Source organism: Phaseolus vulgaris, chromosome 4 (assembly GCF_000499845.2).
Source record: "Phaseolus vulgaris cultivar G19833 chromosome 4, P. vulgaris v2.0, whole genome shotgun sequence".
In the NCBI taxonomy this organism is placed as follows: domain Eukaryota; kingdom Viridiplantae; phylum Streptophyta; class Magnoliopsida; order Fabales; family Fabaceae; genus Phaseolus; species Phaseolus vulgaris.
In genome coordinates this window covers 10892131-10919397 of record NC_023756.2, presented here as the reverse complement: position 1 = coordinate 10919397, position 27267 = coordinate 10892131, and the positions used below count along the sequence as shown (strand labels likewise).

At 32.3% G+C, this 27267-nt stretch overlaps 3 protein-coding genes and 1 long non-coding RNA gene across 4 annotated transcripts; 3 read left to right on the top strand and 1 right to left on the bottom strand.

Annotated features, from left to right (window-relative positions):
• Positions 1-3653: 3653 nt before the first annotated feature.
• Positions 3654-6002, top strand: LOC137837252 (cytochrome b-c1 complex subunit Rieske-4, mitochondrial-like). The gene is made up of 2 exons (XM_068646203.1): positions 3654-4032; positions 5063-6002. Exons 1-2 carry the CDS (start codon positions 3876-3878, stop codon positions 5704-5706), a joined length of 801 nt encoding a protein of 266 aa, XP_068502304.1. The 5' UTR covers positions 3654-3875; the 3' UTR covers positions 5707-6002.
• LOC137837251 (protein COFACTOR ASSEMBLY OF COMPLEX C SUBUNIT B CCB1, chloroplastic) lies at positions 5941-8481 on the bottom strand. The gene is made up of 4 exons (XM_068646202.1): positions 7901-8481; positions 7323-7444; positions 6363-6515; positions 5941-6217 (listed from the first exon to the last, which is right to left on the bottom strand). The coding sequence occupies exons 1-4, from the start codon at positions 8252-8254 to the stop codon at positions 6031-6033; spliced, it is 816 nt and encodes a 271-aa protein (XP_068502303.1). The 5' UTR covers positions 8255-8481; the 3' UTR covers positions 5941-6030.
• An 8452-nt stretch (positions 8482-16933) lies between these two features.
• Positions 16934-21308, top strand: LOC137837250 (uncharacterized). The gene is made up of 3 exons (XR_011085401.1): positions 16934-17027; positions 20927-20990; positions 21100-21308. It is a non-coding gene; the product is annotated as an uncharacterized lncRNA (long non-coding RNA).
• Positions 21309-21491: 183 nt separating this feature from the next.
• On the top strand, positions 21492-22908 carry LOC137837249 (uncharacterized). The gene is made up of 4 exons (XM_068646201.1): positions 21492-21646; positions 21726-22004; positions 22083-22184; positions 22261-22908. The coding sequence occupies exons 2-4, from the start codon at positions 21744-21746 to the stop codon at positions 22753-22755; spliced, it is 858 nt and encodes a 285-aa protein (XP_068502302.1). The 5' UTR covers positions 21492-21646; positions 21726-21743; the 3' UTR covers positions 22756-22908.
• The last annotated feature ends 4359 nt before the right edge of the window (positions 22909-27267 follow it).

The window sequence follows — 27267 nt, the reverse complement described above, 5'->3', positions numbered from 1 at the left end:
CCAACCAAATATAAAACTGTTTTTAAGCTTGATGCAGAAAATCAATCGGTTGTCAGTCGATTGTTTTTATCAGCACTTTATAAAAACAAAGTTAAAGCAATTTAAAGAGTGTAAGGATAGAGAGATTCACACATAAAGTTTATACTGGTTCACTCAACACCTGAGCTACATCCAATCCTCATAAACCACTAAGAATTCACTATGTAATCAACCCTAGATTACAAGCTACACACACCAAGAGTGATGATCTTGAACCCCTCAAGAACACACACCACTCCTTGGCAAAAACCACACCAAGAATGTTGATCTTGATCCCCTCAATAACACACAACACTTCTTGGAAACACAAATACAAAAATACAATTATCAAGAAAGAAGGGAATAGAATACACCTGGGTAAATCACAAGATCAAAGTTTAGAATACAAGACTCAATCCTATTTCACACTTAGAAAAATATCCTAAGCTTGAATCAATCTTGGAAAATCTGCTTTTGAAAGTGTTAATTTGAATCCATAACAACCAGGAGCATATAACCACTTATTTATACTCCAATCAGTTGTTAAAAATATTTAATGCAAAAGCCAAATCAGTTTTAAAACAAACAAAACATATTGAATCAATTAAACTAAATTTTGTTAAGGATTTTCAAAAAACAATCGATTGATTTTTCGAAACAACCGATTGAATTGGTTTGACAGCAAAGTCAAACAATTTAAAAACCCTTCAAACAAGCTGAGAGAAAAACAACCGATTAAAACGAGAAATCAACAGATTGCTTTTATGCTTCTCTTTGAAAATACATCTTTTTCAAAAGGATTAAAATCAAATAACTTTGGATCAATTCTATGAGTGGATTACAAATTCAAACTACCCAAAACACATCCAGAAACCCATCATCAAAGTCTTCAAGCAATCCACGTAGATTTGGAGACATCAAAGCCAATGTTCAACATTATTAACCCATAATTTCACTTATAAGTAACAAAATTTATTAATTTATTTATTATAAATATTATGATTATACAATGTAAGAGAAGAAAAGATAAATTAAAAAATAAAATTAAGTGAAATAAAAAATAAACGAATTGAATGAATGTATACAATTTTATAACAACTAATTGATGACACATATTTTGTACACACATTTATAACTTCATTTTACATTGATTGCACTTTCCATATGCTTTATTTGCAATTCTTAGCTAATTTCCTTTCTGTAGTAATAAATTGAGTTCATTGTACATATTTACCATAATTTTGTATTTTTTGTTTATATGATATTTTCTTACTTTTTTTGTCATAACTTTTTTGCAAATATTATTTTGGTTGATTCTAGTTACGTTGGATTCTACATTTTTCAAGAGTTTCAAAATGAAAATGTAGTTTGTTGAATTTGGAGTATTTTTATAATTTTTTTTTTAAAGGTTGAGGCATATTTGTTAAAGAACCAATGAGGATTAGCTTTTTCTTGTTTTAGTTTAGACTTTTTTTACTAAGCTTATGGACTTAATTAAAGCCCACAGACCTATGTTCTATCATACTTCAAAGCATAGTTTAATTGTGCTCTAAAGTCTAAAGTCTGATGGAAAGATATGGAAAGATAGGCAATTTGATAACTGAATATGAATTAATTGAATATGTTAATTGTGCAAACTTAGGTTTAAAGCTTTAGAAAATTACGGCAAGAGGATTGTTTGGTTCTTGAATCCTGTGGATTGGTTTGTTTTAATCTTCTTTATTTCGATTTTCGTCTCTATTACGCTTTGCATCTTCCAAATTAATTTGTAATATTGAATACAATAAATATATTTTTTTAATAATCGAAATTGATTATGTTCTATTACTATACATAGAGAAACTAAGTATATTTGATTATAAGTAGGATATTGTAAATCACTAATTTATTTATGTTATAAATATATTTCTATAATCTTTCTTAGATTTTGTTGACTGGTTATTTTTTAATAATAAGTTAAATCATATTTTTAAACAAGTCGGATTAAAATTTTAAAAAAAGTAATAATAAGTAAATAAATCGAACTTAAACCTATTAATAATAATTATAACAGTATATACGAGGTTCACTTGACAAAAGTCTGAGTGGGCATGTTTATACTCTTATACTGAAATCAATTAATAGGTATTACTTCCTGCACCCTTATATTTTTCTAGTACACTCCCATTTTATTCAGATACCTATTTGTTCTGTGGTTTTATATCTCTTTGAAATTGTACAAAGATGGAGTTTCTCTTTAGAATTGGTTGATGTGGTTTCTTTTTCATATTGTCCAAGTGAACTTTTGGATAAAAAAATAATGTGATATTTTGATAGAAAAACAAACTCCCATGTTGATCAATTAAAAGTGAAAAAATAATTATAAATTAACTAATTTAAAAGTCAAAAAAAGGGTTTTGAATTCTTCAATTAGAAAATTTATTTGGAATTGTAAAATTTAAATTGTTGAACAATATTATAAATAAATAATTTTAAAGTTTATCATTCAGAACATAATATTTAATTTCTTTGTTTTTATATTCTGCAGTAAGAAATATTTTGAGTTAATTAATCTAAATTTTGAATGAAAAATATTTTTAACATTCCTCAAAATTAACCGAGAATTAGGAAGAAAGCATCAAATTACAAGAAACAACACTTATTTAATTGTGAATTTCTTTTTTACCTCATAACTTTTTTATGTATTCTATAAATACAAAAATATCCATTTCACATTTCTAGTTTATCAAAAAATTAATTTCAGAATGGATAATTTAGAAAAAAAATTAACATGAAAAAAAATTAACATGAAAAAAAATATTTTTTATTATACAATCTAAACGTTATTTTTTATATAAAAACTTTTAAATTACATAACCAGAAATTATATTTTAACTTTGGGATGGTGAAATCCAAGATAAATTGTATAATCAACACAATCTAAAAAAAATTACATAGACAAAAATAATTTCTAAGTTACATAATAAGAAAATCATGTATTTCTTGAATCCATCACATAAAAAAATAACAATGACAACAACGTTATGGTAAGTGAGTAATGAGAGTAAAAAGAAGTAATAGTCACATTAAAGAGACAATTTGGATTTTCTAATTGGGAATTTTTTCCAACACCTCCATAGTTTCATACTGTATTTCTATATTCTTTTACACTCCCGTACTTATTGTAATTTAAAAAATATTCTTTTAAATTTTATAATTTAAAAATCATTTTACTTTCAAATTTTATAATTTAAGAATTATTTTTAAATTCAAAAATGACTTTCAAATTATATAATTTAAAAATTAATTTTGTATTTTTAAATTTTTAAATTATAGAATTCGAAAATCATTTTCTAAATTAAAAAATAACTTCTAAATTAAATCTTACAATTTAAAATAGTCATTAAAATATATTTCAAATTCTATAATTCAGAGTATAAATATATATTTTAAATTGTAGATGTTGAACGTCTAATGCACATTGCTATCATTCAATGAAGCTTATCAGAGTGCAAGTGCCTAAGAGTCGTTTTTTTATTTCATTAAGGGTAAGATAGACTTTTCACTTAAAATATAGAAATGTAAGCATGATTAATAGAAGTGCACATGAAACTATGGAGGTGCATATTTAAGACAAGGTTTAGGCCCAAAAAGATGAATAGGACCCGAATGCAGCATCCTGCGAAAATTAGAGAGATACAAATAAAAATAAACAAGAAGCCGACATTGAAGGAGCGGTTCTGACTTCTCCTTTTCCCTCTTAATTGGAAAAGTCACCATACCAGACACTCCAATCCTCTCTACAACTTCAACTTTACCATTCCCAGTTTTCTGCAACAAAAAACAAAACTGAGAGAAGAGGAAGAAGGAAGAACACCATGTTCAGGCTCACGGCAAAGAGACTCTCTTCTCTCTCTTCGCCCTCGTGCCGACCCTACCACGCTGCTTCCGCTTTTCTCTCCCCAAACGTCGTCGTTCATGATCCCAGATCCCTGCCTTCCTCTCACCTCACCAATTTCCTTCTTCCCTTCAGAGGTTCCGATTTACCATTTCCCCTCTCTTTTTACTCTTTCCAAATTATTTTTATTTCACTTATTGCTAACGACTCTTATGTCAGAAAAAAAACATGATTTCATGTTAATTACTTTATGTGTAAGCAAATTTGCGTTAAGTTTTCTGTTGTAGCTTCTACAAATTTTGATTGTTTATATGTAAACTAATTTGCTGAAAAATCTCTAGTATAGCTTCTACAAATTTGGATTTTTTATTTGTTTACAAGTTAATTTTGACTTTTAAAAAAATCTCTAGTATAGTTGATGGGGTGCTGCAATTCCAGTCACACAACGTAACATTGTGTCTACAGTGGCCGTTGCTGATCCTTTGCTAAAACCTTACCAACATACATTTTATTAACGCCCTATTTTTATTGCTTGAATTATATTAAAAACTACTAAATTATTGGTGAAATTAGTTAGGGGCTTCTTTGGATGAATATTTCCATATTTATGTAGTTTCTCCAAATTTTACTTTTAACTTCTGCATATTTTTTCTTTTTTCTCTTCTACTAGAAGTGCTTATTGAGAAGTTAATCCAAACATGTCCTCAATAAAAAGAGTGTCTACGATAGCTAATGAGAATGAGTGTTGATAGTATTTATCTTTTTATTGTCTATAGTTTACTAATAAAAAGTAGGAAGCTTATTGTTTTAATTTGGGGTTTAGTTTTTTGGTATTTAATTGTGCCTATGCCTAGTCTTTGTACATTGGATTCTTCAACTAGGTTGAGCCATACCTCTTGCCTTGTAATTCATACTCTAATTCCTCTGGGTTAAATATGTTTGTAGTCTATACAAATAAAAAAAATGTTTGATTTGGTGTGTCATTTACAGAAATAATATATTTCAGGTATTAAGTGAAGGAACCACACTCGCAACATTTGCATAAAATGTAATTCTGTTTTAGGAACTAAAAGCAAACAATTCCCCTTGATGTCTAAAAAAGTATTTAACTCGTTATTTTTTAACTTTAAAGAACTGAATTGACTGATGTAACTTGATTTTGTCTAGGTTTTACTACTGAATCACTGATCCACACAGAAAAAAACAGCATTATTCCTGATATTCCAGCAACTATTGCTGCTATTAAGAACCCTACTTCTACGATTGTCTATGATGAGCACAACCATGAGAGGTTTCCCCCAGGTGACCCTAGCAAGAGGGCATTTGCTTACTTTGTCCTTACAGGTGGTAGGTTTGCTTATGCCTCTCTGGTCCGTCTCTTAGTCCTCAAGTTTGTGCTTAGCATGTCTGCTAGTAAGGATGTTCTTGCTCTGGCTTCACTTGAGGTTGATCTCTCCAGCATTGAGCCTGGCTCTACAGTGACCGTTAAGTGGCGTGGAAAACCGGTGTTCATCAGGCGCCGAACAGAGGACGATATCAAGCTGGCAAACAGTGTTGATGTGCTATCTCTTCGTGATCCCCAACAGGATGCAGATAGAGTGAAGGATCCAGAATGGCTCATCGTGGTTGGGGTTTGCACACATTTGGGCTGCATTCCATTGCCAAATGCTGGTGACTTTGGTGGGTGGTTTTGCCCATGCCATGAATCACATTATGATATTTCTGGCAGAATTAGGAAGGGACCAGCACCATACAACCTGGAGGTTCCTACCTATTCCTTCTTGGATGAGAACAAGTTATTGATTGGTTGAAAATGTTGGTTCTGCATACAAATGAGACGAGTTTACAATTTTTTTAATACATTTGGATAATGTTACAATGTGCCTTAAAGAAGTCTTTTAACTTAAAGTACTTGAGGGTGTTTAGCAATTGGTTTGTGTAACTTGGAAATTGTAACTGTTACCTTTTGGCGAGACTTGTATCAATAATCGCCAGGCTTTTGCTTAGCATATGACAAGTTCAGGAATATAAAATTTCGCATCATGTATAACATTTTTAATATGATTTTGATTATTAGCTTTTGTCAAATACAAAATATTCTTTAGCATTCTGATTCTACCGCCTGAAGAAATAGCTCATCTTTCAAAGACGCCTTTAACATACACCATTCCTTTTTCACTGAATTTGAGTTCCTTCCTCATTTGTTCGACCTGTTGATCATCACCTTGGGCAACGATCTCTGATAACTTTCCATCATCGGCAACTATTATTTTCACTTTAATCTGCTCCTTTCTGGATGCTCGAGTCCAGTAGTAAACGCCTCTGCATTAACCCCGAAATGTATTTGAGTATCAGCATAGCAAGACAATAACAGCAAACTCTTAGCTAAACCTCCCTCACAAAAACACAGTAACCATAATGAAAAGGAAAATAAAGTGTAGTGTAAAGTTTCAGTGTAATCACTTACGCCAGTGGACTTAAGATGGTGATCAAAAACCAGTTGTTGCCAATATCTGGGAAGGTTATAGTAAGCACAAGGGCAACGCTTGCCAAGCTGATGCAAGTGCAGAAAGTTAGTAGTGCAGCTTGACCCCTGCTTGGAACCATCTGTCCTTCAAACCTGCAAGGGAAAAAGGTTCAACATTTCAGCTTGCTCACAACAAAGCATCTGTAAGGAAGACATGAAGTATTCACATAATATAAAAAATATAGAAGCTCGGAAATCTCAGAAAAGAAAAAGTAAAAAAAAAGAAGGAAAGTAAGAAAAATGCATCTCCAAAATTAAAAACTATGCTACTTTTTTTCCAACAATAAACTCAACAGGAACTGTTCCCACATTATTCTGAGCAATAAAATTATTAAGAGCGCATTCTTACATAAGAACCGTTCTTCCATTTTAGCAAACACCTCCTACCCGCTCCAATGGTGAACTTGGAAAAGGTGAATTCTTGTGTTTAAGAACACATCAGAATTGAATATGAATAGCAAGAGATTTAGAATACATGTAAATATTTATCATACATAATCACACATTATCATACATGACAAGTTTGTTGACTATCATAATAACAATTCCTAAAGTCAATACTGTGATGAATTTTCATTGGTTAATAATGTAAAAATACAAGAGTTCATGAAAATTAAACTCTTTCTATTATTAGGAACTAACATGGATGCTTAAGTTTCCCTAAAACAAACAACTCTGATAAGCATACTCATAATTCCTGTGAGAACCTTTTATAAAAGGAAAACCACTGCACTTTCCAAATGTGATTGAGTTTTGTTGGGACAAACTTCAGCCCCCTTTCCTTTTCAAAAACAGTTATACATTTTGTTTCCTAATTATAGACTGATAGAAAGAAAGGTACCAAGAAAATTCCAAAGCAAGCAAGAACATGCACAATACAAGAATGAGACAGTAACATACGTGATTGTCTCTCCCCTATCAGTCACTGCAAAGTTGTTACGAGTGAAAAACGATAAAATCTCCCCAGCAACCTGATTCGGTGCCTTCTTTTCACCTTCACCTATAAACGTCTTCTGCACAATCTATTTCCCCATCCACCAAAACACACCAAAATAGTCAATGCAACAAAAAGATAGGCAACAACCTGAACAAAAAAAGTGCTAGTTGCATTAAAATTGATTGAAAAAAAAATAAAAAATCAGAAACAGGGTTTATTAAATATGAGATAATAAGACGTATAAAATTGTAATTTTTGGTAGGTTTAATTACTTATCTTATTATTTTATTTGTACATTTTCTATGTTCTGGCTCCTAATCTTAAAAATTAGTCATTTAGTGTTTCTCCAAACATGTTTCTTAATCTGTATTAGTCTTTCTCATCAGAAATTGTAGAGACTAAAACAGTTAATTAAGGACTAACGCAAATTACAAGTATGTGTAAGGAATCAAAGAAAGAAATGCACTGACAAAATAAAAAAAAATAAAAAGTTTTGCTAGCATTTCTTAAACAAAATCTAGCAAATAAACATGGAAATTACCTTAGACTTCACAGAACGTTTAATGAGGGACCAAAGGCCAGGCACAGAGATTACAAAGAGACCCAAAGAAGTGTAATAGCTAGCCAAAGAGTAGCCCACACTATCAGCCAAGAACACAAGACTATAAGGGTTTTGCTGGTGTTGGTGGATGAAGAAGTCAGCAAGAGCAGAAGAAGAAACCAAAGGGTCATGGAGTGACACATGAGCCACATGTTTCCTTGGCTTTCTCTGATCCAACTTGAACCTCACCAAAGGGTCTACATGGTGGAGGGTGAGGCCTCTGGTTTTGGTAGAAACTGGAAGGGAACATAGAGGGTGTGGATGAGGGGCCAACAATGCCTTAGTTACTACCATTGTAGTTAAAGAAGATGGAATAGATAGACAGATAGGGTGGTTGGAGTTTAGAAAAGTTGGTTATGTTGCATAAGGGCTTCTTAGTAGTTGGATTCGATGATGTTAAAAGACAGAGGTTGTTTGAGGCGATATCTTGAAACTAAGTGATGAAAAACCGAAGCCAAAATGGGGCCACGTTTGGGAAACGAAGAAAGGATGATGATCGCACATTTGTGATAACTAGTTACTGTATTGTACCCCTGAAAGGGTTTTCTAAATTATTTTATAATTATGAATATAGAGATTTTACAATAAATATTTATATTTGGTACTATGATAAAAGAACTTCAACAAAGTATGTGTGTTTTACTTTTAAGAAATCATTCCTTTAATTTGTTAAATATATTATTTTGAAGATTTATAAATCTGATTAAAATATTTAAATGAACACATTCATAATAATATATAAAATTGTGTTTGTAAGTCTTTAAAAATGGAAAAAAAATATTCCAGTTCTATTTTAAAACTTAAAATAATAAATATATCTTTAAAAACAATAATAAAACCACTATTATAAAAAAATATTATAACTCTTTAAAATTGGAAAATTGAAAAAAAAAAACTATTCCACCACTTTTTTTAAACTTAAAATAATAATCTTTGAAAAATAATAAATTCACTCTTATATTAAATCTATTTTGTAATATAAATTTGATATTTCATTAAAAATGAACTTTTATATTAAATCTTTAAGGAAACTTATAAAAAAAATAAGTAGAATTGAAGTTTGTTAAAGATGTTACGAACTTTTTTTCACAAAATAATAACATATGTTTACAAATAATTTATTTTTCTCTATTTTTAACCTCCTTAGGTAATCTTATCCCAATTTTCATGTAGAAAATTTGTTTTGACATCCAATTGTTATAACATTAGATTGTATTGACTAACGATTGATAATATTCTTATCAAACAATATTTTATCATAAGTGATGAAATTTTTGTTATAATTTACTCCTTCTTGCATAAAACCTTTTACTATTAGTATTATCTTTAATCTTTTTTTGTCAGGCTCGATATTTTTTTTAATACCTTCTTGCATTTAATTGCTTATGATTTTTGGGTAGATTAACAACGGTCTATGATAGAAAGCATCTAGTCACCACATCTTTGGCTAGGAGGAAAGAAGAATATGAAATCTTATGGAGGAAGACTCTACACATGAAAAGTAAAATACTAAGATTTTCTTCCGTTTTTAGTCTTGTAGATATTGTATAAGTGTAAATTATTTTGTAATTGTTGTAGGTTTTTGTAGAGACATATGTTAGCTTCCTTTTGACTTTGATTTGTGCTTAAAAAATTAGCCAAAGAATCCTAGAAATCATGCTCAAATTTGACCAAACACAAGAGGAGAAGAGTGTGAATAGTAGAAGTCTCACAGCACCTATAATAAGTCATTTTTAGGTCATTTTTGTAAAGGCCTTGTTTCCATCTTGGGGCTCTGAATTTTCTAACTTTGCAATGCATTTGACCTTGTTTTTTAGTCTCACATTCCCTAGGATATGAAAAAGAAAAGGGCTTATGCATCTATAAATAAGACAATTTTTTCCATTGTACACTTATGGTTTGCTTGAATGATAATTAAATAGTTTAAATGTTTTCTTATTGTTCATTTGGGTGATAAATGAATAATGTTCTCTTCATTCTCTCCAATGAACCTCCCCTGAAAGATGAAAATCTTAACTTCTAAAGAAGTTTGGAAATTTTAAAATGTTATTCTCGTTGCTTGGGAAAAAAGTGTTTTTCCATCAATCGGTACCAAAGCTGGGTGAGAGGTCTTCAAAAGAGATAAGTCCTCCTTTCTTTTCTTGTTGTTTAGTTTTTGTGTTGCTCATATTTTCTTTGAGTTTAAGTTAGTTTATTTTCCTAATGTTTTGTTCTTAATTGATTTAATTTCTTGAATCAATTGCATGAGTCTAGGAAACTATATAACATGTTTTGCTTGTTTTATTTGGCATAGTTTGATTCCAATTTTGATATGTCTTACATAGCTTTAAACTTTTGAATTTCTTAAAATATTTTAGAGTATTGTTTAGTTCATTTGCTTGTTCATAAATTACTTAAAAGCAATCCTAAATATTTTGCACAATTTTCCTAAGTCTAGAACATGAAAACAAAAATGTTTAGCTTGAATTTCTTGAGTTCTCCTTTTGCTTTTAGTTTCTAAGAAAAGTTTTGGAAAAAAAATGTCCTTAAATACTTGGCAGTAGCTTGAAACATTCTAAGTCACTTTCCTTCAATTTTTAAGTTGATTCATTTTCTTGAATATGAAACACAAACATTTGCTAGTTGATTTGGAGTTGAATTTGAGCGAAATATGTTAATTGCTTGTAAATTCAAGTGGAGAAAAATGAAAGACATGGCCTCAAGATCTGAAAAAACAAAAAAAAATTAAGAATTGAAAAGAAAATCATAGGTCGAAACATTCCAAAAGACAAAGATTAAAACAAATCATACCATACACTACACTCTTATATGCACTTACTTGCTTTTCTAGTTAATTCTATGACTTGATTGTTTGTGAAGCATCTTTGAGTGAATTTATTTTCATTTTAACTTCTATTGAAATTTTAGTTGTGTTTGTTTACATGTTCTTGATTCAACTTATTTCTTAATTTTGTTTTAGTACTCATAATCTAGATCTAATCATTAGGACTACTTTTGAGTGTCTTCCAAAATTTACCTTAATATTTGCTTTTCTTTCTTAAATCTCTTTTGAGTTTTTTCATGAAATATTTCATTTGATGTTGTTCAATTCAAATAGAGTTTTTCTTGTTTTTTTTCTTATTACTCTTAAGTGGAAGTAAAAACCTTCAAGTGGCGGCTCTACACCACTCATCTTGGAGTATCCCATCCTCCAAGTGGCGTGACAATCTCTCATTTTCATAAGCTTTCTTCATCTCTTCACCTTTTTTCTTCCTTTTCTTTTCGCCAATTTTCTCCATTCTCTATGTCATTGTGTTTTCTTTTTCTTATGCATTTTTCATTTTTGCCCATCATCATCTAAATTACCATATAATTGTGTTTTCTTTTTGCCCTCTAGAAGTGAACTTTCACACTTACTTAACCACTTGGTTAAGTTCGTGTTCAGTGGGAATCTTCTTTGGGTCTCTCACCATAATTGTTAATCTAAAAATCATAAAAAAAAGAGTAACCTATAAAGATGTGCAATCCTAAAGTCAAATCACATAGGGCAGATTTGTGACTTTTATGGCTAAAGTTGAACTGTGGATGAAGGTGAAATGAAATAGGGAAAATATGCTTAGAAGATGTGAGGCAAACTTCTAAGAGAATCCCTGCTAAAACACTCATAAAATTGCTAAATAGGAGGGAGCTAAGAGACAATTGAGGTTGAATGTGCAACAATTCATTAGTCAATCAAAGCTCTGATTACCAAATGATACAATCATAGCTTGCATTTCATTTGTAGATCTTTTTCTTCATTGTTTTGTTTTGAATATCTTCTACGGATGATGAACATTATTCAGAAGCATGAAGAATTGTATAAATTTAGAAGAGATGAAAATTATGACAGTGATTCTAAGTGAGGTTAGGCCAACACTTAGTTTCTAGAGTGAGGTTAAGCCAACACTACTAGGAAGAGTCTAGAAAATTGTCTAGCAAGAAGAAACTCTAGAGAGAACTTTAAAAAAGTAAAAGTGTCTCAAATTGGACATCATTTTATTACTCAAAGTTAAAAAACATGTATAAGAGACTCTTATTTATAAGAAAAAGACTCTCAAAACCTTTCAAATGAGAGTGTGACAAGTGTCACCACCTTATTAGTGCTAATTCTCTCCATTGAGAGAGTGACAAGCCTTCATTGGAGTAAAATCTTCTCTATTGAGGAGACACTAGTACAAAACACCTTAATCACTACTACGAATAACGACAGTTGATAGAATTCCATCGTACCAAAAAGTGCGATGACATCTGCATGAGTAATTTGAATTTTCGATGATAGAAATCCGTTGTACCAAACCAAATGATTTCACCTCAAAAGAGTGGCTATGTTCCAAAGTATACTTAGTCTTAGCTAGAAGTGGTTGTGTTTCAAAGAATACCCAGTCTTTGCTAGAAGTGGTTATGTTTCAAATAATACTCAGTTTTAGCCAAGAGTTACTATGTTCTAAATAATACTTTTTCTTAGTCAGGAATGGCTACATTGCAAAGATTATTTAGTCTTATTCGACAGTGGATGTGTTCCAAATAATATTATCTTATCTAGGAGTGTTTGTGATGCAATTCCAATTATGCCTTGGAGGATTGAAGATGAGGATGAAATAGAAGTTGATGAATGTTGCACCAAAACTTAGAAGTGAAATGATAATGATATGGTGTAAGTTTGGTGTTAGGTCAAGGAATAGGCTAGGCATCCTTCCTTGGGTTTCACTAGGCTTAAAGGTACTTTAACAAAGGGGAAATTGGGATAGAATGAGGTCTCAATTTCCAGAGTTCTCATTCAAATGATTCCAAATATGAGTTTACAAGTCATGAGCCACTTATTTATATGCTCTAAAGATGAAGGTAGTGTGTCCCTTACGCTACCATAACCCTATTTAACCTAACTTAACTATGGTGAAGGTTAGGAGTTTGAAGGTATCATCCCATGCTCAAGGAGGAGCTCTAGAAACCTTTGTGTGAATGTCAAGTGAGGGTTTTTAGAGTACCTTTGATGTATCCTACTCTAGAAATGGCCCAAAAATACAAAGCTTGAAAAAAAGTTTATTCTACCCTTTACATTTTATACAAGCTAAGACAAAGATTTATTCAGTAGATCTTTGAGGTTGGTCTTCTACTCTTAGCTATGTGTGTAATGGTTTGGGAAGTGAGGATGGTCCTCCATCAGGGTCCCCACCTTCAAAAGGATTTGTCCTCAGATTCGGTTCAAGGTGCCACCTTATTGTTGTGCTTTGTGATTATCCTCCTACAAGATAAAAAAAATTAACATGTAGAGACAATGAAATGGTAAAACATATGATAATTTTTTAGAAAAATTAAAAATAAGAATACAAGAAAGAACCTTGCTTCCAAGGTCTATGTACCCCTTATGATGTGATTCCACTAGCCATATAGAGAAAGGTTCTTGACCTTCTTAGGAATCACCTTGAGTTGGACATTATAGAGGCACTTTTCTTAGAGTTGGATCATTGTTCTAAGACAAGAACTCACCAAAAACTAGTACCAAATCCCACTACAAGGAAATAACAATTTAGTCACCGAATTTAGCGACCGAAAATTAGTGGTCGCAATTTGCAACTGAAATAGCCACCAAATAACTGTAGTGTCAAATCTGCGACCGAAATAGCGACCGAATGAATTATTTATTATGTTAGTTAGTTTTGCGACCAAATCCGCGACCGAACATGAGAGTGACAAAACCATTGGTCGCTAAAGTGGTGGCTGTTTCGAATAACTTAGGAAAAATATATCTGCGACCGAATTAGCGACCGAATATGTTTATTTTTTAGCCACCGCTGTTATTTCGGTCGCTAAATTTTATTGCTTTTTTCTGCCACCGAATTAGCCACCGAATATTCTTACTTTTTAGCCACCGATTTTCTTTTGGTCGCTAAATATAAATGTTTATTTTTGCCACCGAATCAGCCACCAAATTTATTTATGTTTTAGCCACCGATTTTGCTTCGGTCGCTAGATATAATTGTTTATTTTTACCCCTGAATTAGCCACCAAATACGTTTATTTTTTAGCCACCGAATTTCTTTTGGTCGCTAAATATAATTGTTTATTTTACTAGTAATATTAATAATAATAATAATAGTAATAATAATAATTCATTTTTATATTTAAAAAATTATAGAAGGATCACATACACTTTGAATATTAATGCGTACTCATCCCTTTAAAAAATAATTAGTTGTATTACTAATTTCTTTTTCTATTTAAAAAATATGTGTCAATTATATTTGTAATTTCTTAAATTTAAATAAAATTTATTAAATATTGTTTTTATAATAGCAGCTCAAATAAAAATTCTAAATAAAATTATATAACACAATATTATTATTAATAAAATTAATCCTTTAAAAAAAATAGATTACACTATATAATTAAACTTAAATAAAATGATTTCTTTAAAATAACTTTAATTTTTAAAAATAAATATATTTTCCAAATTAAATTGTAAATAATTTTTTAATTATTAATTTCTTTTATTAATAACAATTTTATCACTTGTTTCTAAATTATTTTTGTTTAATTAAAAATTATTAACGTATCTGCCTTAGAAATTATAAATGTATCATTATGAAAAATAGTTAATTGATTAAAATATCCACATTTATTATATGAATATTTAAATACTTATTTAATAGTTATTTTTTAATTTTACATTTTTTAATATTATTTATGAAGAGGAGTAAAAAAGAATGTGATAATTAGATAAAATTGGAGATTTGTTTTTTTTAAGTTTCAAAGTTATTTTGAAGTTGCAGATGCTTAGGGCACCAAATACTCAAAATTGGTCCATGGTGTAAGCAAAGGTGGGGAGGAAGCTGCAAGGTGGTCGGAGGCAGAGGTGAGCGGAGGCGGAGGTTAGCGGAGGCGGAGGTGAGCGGAGGCGGAGATGAGCGGAGACGGAGGTGAACGGAGGCAGAGGTACGAACAAAGGATATTTCTCCTCTCAGTTTTGTTAACTCTTTTCTATGTTTGATAGTTTTGTTCCCCAAATGGATTAGCTTGCCTTCTACCAATCTAGTGTGTTATGTGAGGAAACTGAAATTTGGTGATATAGTGATAGTCATTGTTGAAATTTTTTGAAAGCCAGTTGCTTCTGGGATTTGTGAGTTTGGTAGTGAAACCTTAGGTTAATAGTCTGCAGCCTGAACCTTTTTCAAGCTTTCTAGTGTGCATTTGAAGCTTGTTTCTGTCCAGTTCTCTGTTATTCCCCTACATGTGTGATATGGCCGTTTGACTCCTTTTCTGGGCTTCATTTTTTCTGTCATTACATTGAGGAGTAGAAAGGTTAAAGTTGTTTAGCTTGGGCCTTCCCAGCAATTAGAGTTTAGCCCCAATTTAATCCAGTCACAGGTTGACCACTATCTCTCCAATATTAGCTGTGTCAAATCTCCAGCTGCATCAACTTCTAGATGTGTCTATTTCCAGAAGCATCCAGTTCCAACAGTTGTAAAGAGTACTTAGTGCTCCAGTGCTCTTTTTTGTGGCCTATAATCATGCCCTTTGTTTCCTTTGTAGCCTTCTGTAGTGGAGTCATATTATTTATAAAAAATTGTTTAAAACAAGCTTAAAACCCAATTTTCTAAGGTCTCACAAATAAAAGTTTAAATGTTGAAGTAACAGAAAAGTTGGAAATATTATGGATTAAAATGTCATTTTTTATTTTATTTAATGGCTTGTCTTAATTTCCCTATAGAAATCAATATTTGGGAAAAAATCTTAAATCAAACAGAAAAACTGAATTATCATTTAGTAATTAATCACTTTAAAATATCATTATTATATCTTTGAACAGTCTAAGCTCATTGTTGTGTCTTTAAAACGTGCAGAAGGGATAATATATACTTATTGGATCATGCTTACGTTGGCTGCAGCATGGATATGTTCCACTCATGAATTTTATTTTAATCAAAACTCACGACTACATTTCATTGTCATGCACTATGTCGGAAATATGTGGATGATGTTTATCTATATATTAGTAAGTCACGTTAAGTGAGAAAGTTAAACATTATTATATATTAAAAAAATTATATTTTGAGTTGGAAATAATGTGATTATATAAACAGTTGATGGTTCATTAATGTCAATTTTTTCTAGTATATTGTGTGATCAATGTTACGTCTTTCCTACTAAAGTGTTATACTCAGTGTATTTATCATTATAAGTTTACTTTAATCTAATTAACAATACTTTTTATATTTATATTTTACCTGTTATGATATTTCTTTTATAAAATACTATTGACTTTATAGTGTTAGAGAAATGAGTTAATATATAGCAATTAAGGGGCAGCATGTCTGGTTTGAGGAAGTTGTTGGAGTATTTATTTGATGATTTGATAATTAAGTGCCCTATCGTTCCACACTTGACCCTTCCTTGTCCTAAAGAGAAACCTTTCATAATGAACAGTAAGTGAAGATCTACGAAAATCCCACTTTTACTTGCATAGTGCATGCACGGTTTATTCCTATTCCTTTGCTCCTTTTCTGCGCACAACATGTTTATGCTTCTCTGTTTCGCTAGCGTTAAATCCTATCCCACTAACAACCATATAACTTCTTTTTATTTATAGGGCCATCAATATGACTAATTACAATGTTTCTTCAGCCTCATTCATCTTTTTTTCGAATGTTCTATTCTACAATATTCATTTCCCTATGTTCTAAACCAAATTAATGGTTGAACTTTAAAAAATAAAAGGTGAAAGATTTTTCCCTGTGTTCTAAACTTGCCTCTACATTCATTTCCTTAGTTTGTAGTTTCTTCTTTCTTATTCTTTTGTATGATATCGGGATGAAACTGTTGGCAATATGGCTAATCAATGGTTGATTATATCTCACTTTGTATTAGTTTTCGATGATGGTGACTAAACCTTTATTATTAGGCTGAAGCTAGTTTTACTTATTTAAATGATCTTTTTATTCAATATGACATTCTTCATCTCTCTTGTCTACAGGAAAAATATATATAGCAGCAGCTCTATATAAATAATAGAACCTCTTCCGAAGATCAGTCACAAAGTGAACCAACAAAGGTATGTTTCTCTTCCTGTCAACCCAATACTTTCATATTTGCATCCATTTTTTACTTTCTCCATTCAGTGTCCTGTTTTCTCTCTCCTAAAACAAGTGTATACATTAAGAATTTGTTGTAGTCAGATTGCATTAATGGAAATCCCCGAAGGTAGAAAGTGGATGTATAAAAGATTGGACAAAAACAAACATCTGACAGAGGAATTTAGAGAAGGAGTGTATGAGTTCCTACAACATGTTATTAGTCAAGAAAAGTTTCAAGAACAAGGTGAAATGTTAAGATGTCCTTGTATTAAATGTAGTTGTAAAGTTTTCAAGTATGTTGATCAAGTTGGGTGGGATCTTTATCAAGAGGGATTCATGCCTAATTATTATTGGTGGACAAATCACGGTGAAGAATTGCCACAATCCCCCCCAGTGGATGTTGCTAGTTCATGTTATGGAACTTGTGAACAAAGAGAAGAATTAGGTCGTTTCCATCAAATGATAATGGATCATGTGGGGCCCTCAAATGCACATTGCATGCAACCAGAGAGTGTTATTGGATCTGAGTACATGGAGGAAAATCCTGATCTTGAAACTCGAAATTTTTTAACATGCTTGCTGCTGCACAAGCACCCTTGTGGGAAGGATGCGAGAATCACTCAGAATTGTCAGCTTCTTTGGAAGCTCTAAGCTTGAAATCTGATTATAATATGTCTGAAAGATGTTTCAATAGAATGGTCCAACTTATGGGGGAGACTATGCCCAAAGATCATCGAATGGTTAATAATTTTTTCCAAGCTAAGAAGTCAGTGGAAAAATTGGGTTTGGGTTGTACGAAAATTGATTGTTGTCCAAACGGATGCATGTTGTATTATAGGGAACATTGTCATAAAAGTATAACTAATTGCTTTATTTGTGGAATGGAGCGATATAAGACAGTCACTAGGAGGGGAATTGAAAAGAAAATTGCTATTAAGAAAATGTGGTACTTTCCCATCATTCCTAGACTTAGAAGGTTATACTCTTCAATGGCAACTGCACCTCACATGAGATGGCATAGTGAGAATCAAAGGGACCCGTCTATTTTGTCTCATCCATCTGATGGAGAAGCTTGGAAGCATTTTGATAGAATGCATCCAGATTTTAGTCAAGACCCAAGAAATGTCAGATTAGCTTTATGTGCAGATGGGTTTAATCCTTTTGGTCAATATGGAAAAAGTTATTCTTGTTGGCCAGTTATCCTAACCCCATACAACCTTCCGCTTTCCATGTGCATGAAGAGAGAGTTTATGTTTTTGACAATCTTAGTTCCAGGTCCTTCAAATCCAAAGCATAAGATTGATGTGTTCTTGCAACCACTTATAGATGACTTATGCACCTTGTGGGCTGAAGGGATATTGACTTATGACGTGTCACTAAGGCAAAATTTTATGATGAAAGCTGCTTTGATGTGGACAATTAATGACTTTCCAGCTTACGGCATGTTATCGGGTTGGATGACTTCTGGTAGACTTTCTTGCCCTATATGCATGGAAAGAACAAAGGCTTTTTATCTTAGTCATAGCCACAAGATATCCTTTTTTGACTGTCATCGTCAATTTCTTTCACCTGATCATCAATTTAGGAAGAATAAAAAGGCATTCAAGAAGAAGTTTGTTGAGACTGATCCCCCTCCTCCACTTTTGTCTAGTCTTGACATTTGGAATAGGGTTGCACACTTACCAGTTTGCACTGAATTACAAGAACAACCAAATATTCCTGAATATGGTATTAAACATAATTGGAAGAAACAAAGTATATTTTGGAGGTTGCCATATTGGAAAACTCAACTTTTACGTCACAATATTGATGTTATGCACACAGAGAGAAATGTGTTTATGAATGTGTTTGACACTGTGATGGATATCAAAGGAAAAACTAAGGACACAAACAAGGCTCAATTGGATGTAGCACAAATATGCAATCGAAAAGAGCTAGAGTTGAAAGACATTGGTGGTGGCAAACTTATCAAACCAAAAGCAGCATATACATTTACGAAATCCCAAAGAGTCTTTATTTGTAAATGGGTTAAAGAACTGAAGCTTCCAGATGGATATGCTTCCAATTTGGGTAGATGTGTTGACCTTAATCAAGGCAAGTTACATGGCATGAAAAGTCATGATTGTCATGTGTTCATGCAACGTTTGCTTCCAATTGCATTTGACGCATTACCAAAATCAATCTGGAAAGTTCTTATTGAACTTAGTCTTTTCTTCAGAGAATTAAGTTCGACAACACTAAATGTTGAACACCTAAGAGTTATGGAAGAAAATATTCCTGTGTTATTGTGTAAATTGGAACAAATATTTCCACCGAGCTTCTTTGATTCCATGGAACATCTTCCAATTCATCTACCTTACGAGGCAAAAGTTGGTGGTCCAGTCCAATATCGTTGGATGTATCCATTTGAGAGGTATAAAATTACTAATCACTATTATAATATTTGTTGTTTATTTATTTAATATTTAAAATTATGTACATCCATATTCATTTTTAGGTTCTTACACTCCCTAAAAAAAAAAGTAAAAAATAAAGCGAGGGTGGAAGGCTCTATTTGTGAAGCTTACTTGGTGGAGGAAACATCTACATTTGCCTCATTTTATTATCCTGATCATGTTGAAACAAGAAGGACTAGGATCCCTCGTAATCTTGAAGTAGGCGAGGGTTCTTCACGTGCTCCTCCTATTTCAATTTTCAATTATCCAGGAAGAGAAATCGGAAAATGCATGACATATTATCTAAATAAAAAAGACTTTGATGCTGCCCAATTGTATGCTCTTCAAAACTGTGAAGAGGTTCAACCATACTTTGAGTAAGACAATGTTCACTCATTTGAAAAGAAAGTTAATTATGTTGCATGAGGTTTGAATAATCAATTTCTTTGTTGCAGTATTTATGTTGAATATTTAAGAGAGATTAGTCCTACTGCTTCAGAAGCTCAAATTGGCCAATACATTTCATCCTATTTTGCTACATGGTTCAAACAATATGTATGTTTTTAATTTGCCTTTTATACAAATTTTACTTTTAGATAAACATTGTGTAATTTATAATCTTTTGTTTAGGTTCTAAATCCAGAAAATAATATTGAAGATCCATTATTGGTTAACTTAGCATGGGGTCCTAAGAGAAAAGTTCAATCATGGTCTATCTATGTTATCAATGGATACAAATTTCACACTGTTCTTTGGAGTGAAGGCATGAATTCCACTAACTATGGTGTTTATGTACGAGGAACCAATGGTCAATCAGAGTCAGATTTTTATGGAATATTGTCTAATATTATTCAATTGGAGTATACTGGCTTTCCAATAATGAATGTAGTTCTCTTCCAGTGTGAATGGTTTGATAATACTCCTAATATAGGAACCAAAGTAGATAAGAACTATGGGATCGTTCAAGTAAAAGAATCACGGAGATATAATAAAGCATATGATCCATTCATATTTGCCCAACAGGCAGAGCAAGTTTATTACACCAAATATCCAGAGGGACATCAAGGTTGGTTGGGAGTAATTAAAACAAAAGCTCGTATTAGAATCATTGATAACACAGTAAGTGAGGTTGAGCATGACACTCCATACCAAGATGATGAGCTTCTACAACTTGAAGTAGTGCTACATGTTGATCCAGAATTCATTCATGATTCTCTTGCTGATGTTAATGGGGGGGGGGGAGAAGAAGTAGATATACAATTACTAAATGAAACAAACATAGATGAACAATACGAGGAGGAATACATTTCAAGTGAGGATAACATTGAGAGTGATTTCAGTCACACAGATACCTCTTCGGTAATTCATGCATTAAAATTGATTGTATACCTTGTCCAAATTATGTTTAACATTAATTTTATTGTGGTTTCCCATAATTGTAGTGAATAACAGGGAAGATGACTGACATATTTGGTTGACATATTTGGTTGTAGAAAACACAATCAGGTTTGAGTCTTTTGATCATGATTACTTTATTTGTTTATTCAAAATTGATTGATCCACTTTGATTATTGTATTAATTACATCTTATATATGTAATATTTTTTACTTGCAGATGACACCAAGGGGTAGAGGTGGTGGTCGTAGACCACCTAATCGTGGTGGTCGAGGTGTTCGTGTTGATGATATATCTTTACCCAATACCAACATTCCCCCTTCGTTTGTTCTTCCAACAACTATGGAGTCTACACATCCTATTTATGAAGGAGCCGCCCCACTTCCTACACTTCACGGACAAAATATTGAACATCATGTAGGAGAATCAAATCCTACTACCTTTTCTATAGAGCCAACTATGAATCAACCTTCACCGATACAAGACTCTCTTACACCTGACAATGAGTCTGGCAATGTAGTTGATCAAAGACCCTGGCTTCATGCAGAAAGAGCAGAGTAAGTATATTTTAATCTAATTGTAATTCGTAAATATGATCTAATTTTCATATATCATTTTGACAATATATTTTAAACATAGTTTTTCACCTGCAAATGGACCTTCCAATGTAATCTCACGAATCATCAAGCAAAAATATGATGAACCCAGTCCCACTTGGAAGAAGGTTCGTCTTGAGCTTAGAGATAGATGGTTTGGAGAGTTCAAGGTAATTTGAGTTATGATTACATTTAAAATGATATTTTATTTTTCTACAATGTTTTTTTTCTAATTTATTTTACATGCAGAAAGAGTATAGGTGGGATATGGAACAAGACCAACTCATTAGATCCATTTTTGATACAAAAGCCTCCTGTATCTTTAAAAATGCTATGAGTAAAGTTAGGCATGGTCAAGATAAGGGGACCTGGATTCCACAACTTGTTCGAGCAACCTTGGACCAGCATTGGAGTTCTACAGAATTCCAGAACAAGAGTGCTATTGCCAAGGCGAATCGGGCTGTTGAGAAGGGAGCCTCAGCCTACTGTGGTGGTTCCATATCTACCGCAGCTCACTTTGAGAAAATGGTAATATTATTATATTTCTTCTCTTTCTATATTTAATTTAAATACAATCTATGATATCTTTTTATTGAATTTATGTAGACTAAAGAGCTTGAACGACAACCAACTGCTTGGGAGGTTGTAGAAAGAACAAAGAAATTGAAGACTGGACAATGGGTCAATGACAAGACTCGCGACCTTGCGGTATGTTTAAAATTTGTTATGGTTTAATTTTTACTATATGTTTTCTTCGCAATAATCAATTTGACTTCATTTTCAGGAGAAATATAAGAAACGTCGAGAAGAAGCCCAACAACAGCAAATGCTTGAAAGCGCATCTTCGCAAAACTCTCATGTTGCCTCTATTGATGACAATGAAATATACATCGATGTTGTTGTAAGTGGAAATAAAAAAGGGAATGTCTATGGTCTTGGTGTATTGAGCAAAAGGTTTAATAGTTCAACAAGTGCTCACTCTGCTGCAAGTCAAGCTCCAGTAGTCCATCAAATAGAAGAAATGCGTGAGATTATTCAAAAGCTAAATGATGAACTTATGACAAAACGTGTCAAGGAGCGGACACTTGAAGAAAAGATGGAGCTATTGATGAAAACTCATGAAGAGCAAAGTGAACGCATGCGCAAACAAGATGAGAAGATGCAACTCATCCTACAACACATTCAAATGAATAATCCCGCATCAGGCTCTTCAGATCCTACTACCAGTGGACATCATAAAGGAGACCAGAGTAGAGATGACAGTTCAGAAGAAGATTAGTTATATGTTGAATTATATCATAGATTTGACTCTTTTAACTAGTTTTCAACAGTTTTAGTTGTGTAGTATGATTTACCTTTAATTTGAGCACTACTTCTTCTTAAACTATGTATTTGAAGTTCATTACAATTTAGTTTGATTGAATTTTGAGTATCTCTATATGCAGGTCTGAATATTTTTATAAAATGGTCAAAATCCCATTTTAAATAGGTATTAATAATACAAATAAAAATAGCCACTGAAAATTGATTTGGTGGCTATTTAGCCACCGAAATCAAATCTGTCGCTGTAGAAGTCTCCATTTAGCCACCAAAATAGTCACCAAAAGATTTCTTTTTAGCGACCGAAAATGGTGGTCGCTATCACCTTCTAATTCAGCCACCGATTTAGCCACCGAAATTTGGGTAGCTAATTTGGGTTTTGAATTTCTGTGACCAAATTTTCTGCGACCGATTTAGTCACCGAAATTTCGGTTGCTAATTTGGTTTTCAAATTTTGGTGACTAAATTTATATGCGACAAATTTGGCAACCGAATTTTTGGTGGCTAATTTAGTTTCTAAATTTTGGTGACCAAATTTCCTGCGACCGATTTAGCCACCGAAATGTCGGTTGCAAATTAGCGACCACTTTATAATTCGGTCGCTAACGGCTTTGCGACCAGGATTTTCGCTTCCATCTTTATTTGGTGACTGTTTCGGTCGCAGATATGATTAGCGACCGATTATAGTGATTTTAGCGACCGAATTTGGTGGTCGCTAAAAGTAATTTTTTTTGTAGTGTCCCAAACTCATTTGGATGAACCAATTATAGTCAAATTGAACCAAACAAAAGAGGTAGAATTAAGAAGTATCGAACAGAATTGCATAAGAACACATTTCAACCGAACAAAATGAATTTAAAAGGCAAAGAACAAAACATAGGTGCTGGAAAATTAAGAACAACCGAACCAAAAACAAGACAACAAGTTTAGAACAAAGAAGAAAGGAAGGAGAGAAGAAATTCTCATGAAGATGGAAGGAGGATGGATGATCTTGCCACTAGAAGTGTGGAATGCTCCTAGATGAGAGTGATGTCGCCACTTGAGGACTCCATTGATCCATCAAGATAAGACTAGAGAAGAAGGCTCAAAGCTCTCCAAAGTTCACTCAAAATTTGAGTAGAGTTTTCTTAGATTAATTCCAATCTGAATTTTACAAAGGAAACACCTCTATTTATAGCCTAAGGTGCTGAAAAATAGGTGGGAAATTTCAAATAAACTCATTTGAAATTCCCACCAAAAACAAGTCACATGGGAGGTGTGACCTTTTTCTACTATGACACCTCCCAAAAACTACACCTACACCACTCTCCTAAGTCACATGGGTAATATGACTTTATTTTACATTTTCACACTCCTTTATTTAATAACCACACCTCCTAAAACTATACAAGAGTATTTCAAAGCTTGGCCTTGCCCCTCATGGGATGGACTTGGGCTCTTTGGGCTTTGGCCTTCTTGGGCTTGGGCTTGGGCTTTGGGCTTGGGCCTCATCTTTATTTTATGTCTTCTTTTAATTTTGAGAAGACTAGAAGGAATAACTTCAAATGTGAGGGTGGATGTCCTCTTCCTCCATTAATAAAAGCCTCCTTTATTTGATTCTCATCACCTTACTTGACAAGTAGACAAAATTGATCCAAGGAGTACTGTTAGTTTTAGTTTGATCATGTCATCTAGGCAAAGCTTTACTAAGGTTTTCTTTATAATTTATTTATTCATACCTAATTCATCACTAGATAGAGATTCTTCCATTTTCAACTATGTTTGTAATTGGTTTTCCACTATGTATGAAGGTAGTGAAAGACTAACCACAAATTTATTTTCTTTGGAAGTGAAAGTGATTTTATTAGAATGGTCATGGTAAAAAAATTTATCATCAAATCGCCCAGGTCATTCCAAGGAAAGATTACAAGCTTTTAAGGACATAATGTTACATAAAAAAATAATCAACATAGTGTCCTAGCGAGAGCTTGGCTTTCACTTATTGATCCTCAACTAGATCCCTATAAATTTGAATCCAAGAATTTTCAGAAAAAAGTAAATGAGCATCAAAGTTGAGATTCAACTAGCCAAGTAGTATTAAAGTTATAACATGATTTATTATCCATAATGAGAAAATAATTTTTAAGAGTTTGGTAATCTGATTGACAAATATTCTCTTTGTGTGTAGTACTAAGTTGGCTAGTGTTGTTAAATAAAGTAAGACTAGAGCAAGAGGAAATAGAAACAACGTGGGAAGTACTAGGTCTAGACTCGTCATTTTTAAAAGACTTAGAAGAAGGGGTAGACTGATAGTTTCATCTACCAAAATAGTGAACATGCCTTATGTTAATTGAGGTAAAAGGCTTACCCCATTCTCTTAATTTTAAGTTATTTTAAGAAAGCTTTAATGGTTGCTGATATATATCTTGAACTACCTCATGTTGATTTTTTTGTAGATGGAGATTTTTCTTCCCTTTTAAGAGATCCTGATTTTTATCTAAATTATCTTTCTCTTCTAACATAGTATTTTTCTCATATATAATTTTCTTCCCTATTTTAAGAAATTCTTTTGTCTCATCCCTGAGCTTTTTATTTCTCTCATGCTCTTCCACATAGTTTAGTTTTGCTTTTAAATCCCTAGATTGTGTTTTGGAAGGGTAACCCTCCTTCTTGCAATCCTTCATAGGGTAGAAGGAGTTAAGGTATTGATCCACATTATGGTGGTGATGGAAAACCTCTTCACTTGGAGAATATGATTTCTTATAAGGTTATTTGTTTCTATGATGCCCTTCCCGAGTCTGTTCTTAGGTCTATGTCAACCTTCCCCATGCTTATTCCTAGACCTATGAGTTTTACTTTCCTGAGTTTGTATGTATTTTGTAATCATTTCTCTCAACCTAGAAATTGCTTGTGAATTTTTGGCTAGTGTTGCATGGACATCAATAGGTTCTTGAGTGTTATGGTTACCATGAACACTAGAATTATGTGATGGATCACTCATTGTTGAATTGAAGAAAAAAAATGAAAGAGTTTTCATAAAAGGTTTGAATTCAACTTGAGGGATAAATGTTTTCAAAAACTATTTTTGTTTTAGGTGAAGTTAGTCAAGGATTCTATAATGAGAATTATCTAAGTTCACTACCAGGAAAGTGAGGTGAGTCACAATAGAATACTTAAGTATGAGGCCTTTCCTAGTCAGAGCTTACCTTAGATAATGCTCACAAAAGTTTTCTCAAAGAACTTCAAAATAGTTCTGAAATCTAGATTGTGTGCGTGTACGCAAATATGAAAACCTAAGACCAACGAAAGGTCTAATATAATCAAGGGGAAAAATCCTAAGTATCACAGAGATGTAAAACTCAAGAAATTAAAAGAAGGAAGACAAATATAGAAAATAAGAAAGCAAAAGAAAATGCAAGTGAAAATAAAGACTAGATGGGTCCTAAATATTTTGGAAAGTTGAGCTCAAATGGAAAATTATGTGACAACAACAATGAAAAGCCAAAAATGAAAAGCAAAAAGTAAGGCCACAATAAAAGGCTTGCACAAAACAAAATGAACCTAAAATAAGCTCTAGAATAGGTCAAGAAAACAAAAATCTAGAGTAAATTGGCACACCTAATCTAGAATTTGTGAGAATTTTTCTAGAGTGAATTTGTGAATGGAATTTTTATGCTAATATATAAACTCAAAATGTGGTAAAGCGCAACAAATTTGAGGTCAAACGGATGTATGTTCAGTGAGAAACAAATCAAGCAAGTTGACATACAGTGAAGCGCTTAACACTCAGGATTGAGTCTTACTTTCAGCGCCGACAATGATGATTCCAAAATTTATTGCAAATTTTGTACAAAGAATTTGAGGCTCAAATTTTAATCAGAAAAAAATACTATAAGAAAGGTCTGGTAAAAATTTCAACACAAAACACCAAAGTAATAAGGTGTAGTAAATTCCAAAAGAGCAAACTACACAGGAAAACTCTTTTTTATGCATAACGAACGTATTGGCTTTTATGTCTTATAAAGTTTTTTGTACTTTATATTTGGAAGTGTCGTTTTAACTGGGTATTATAAACATATCAAAGCTCTTATGTATAATTTTTCACAATTTTTTGGATGTAAAATAAATTCATAATAAAATTGGAAATCTAGGTCAAAATTTCACAATTCTGAAATTCGAAATAAACCTATGAATTCAAGGAATTAAAGAACATAACTACAAGACACCATGAAGTTTATGTAATATGAGTGCATTAATGAATAAATAGTACAATAAGAACTCAAGAATACAAAAAAGTAAAATGTAGCAAAACTTATACTACTAAAATAGACAAAGGTATTTTGATAAACACTTGGTGTGGAACTAAGAGTAATGTATCAAACACTTTGTAGTGTGGATGAAAACTAGATTGAATTGACTAATGAAATAAAATTACAACATAACAATTGACATGAAAGGATTGGAAACACAAAACAACACCTAAATTCAAACA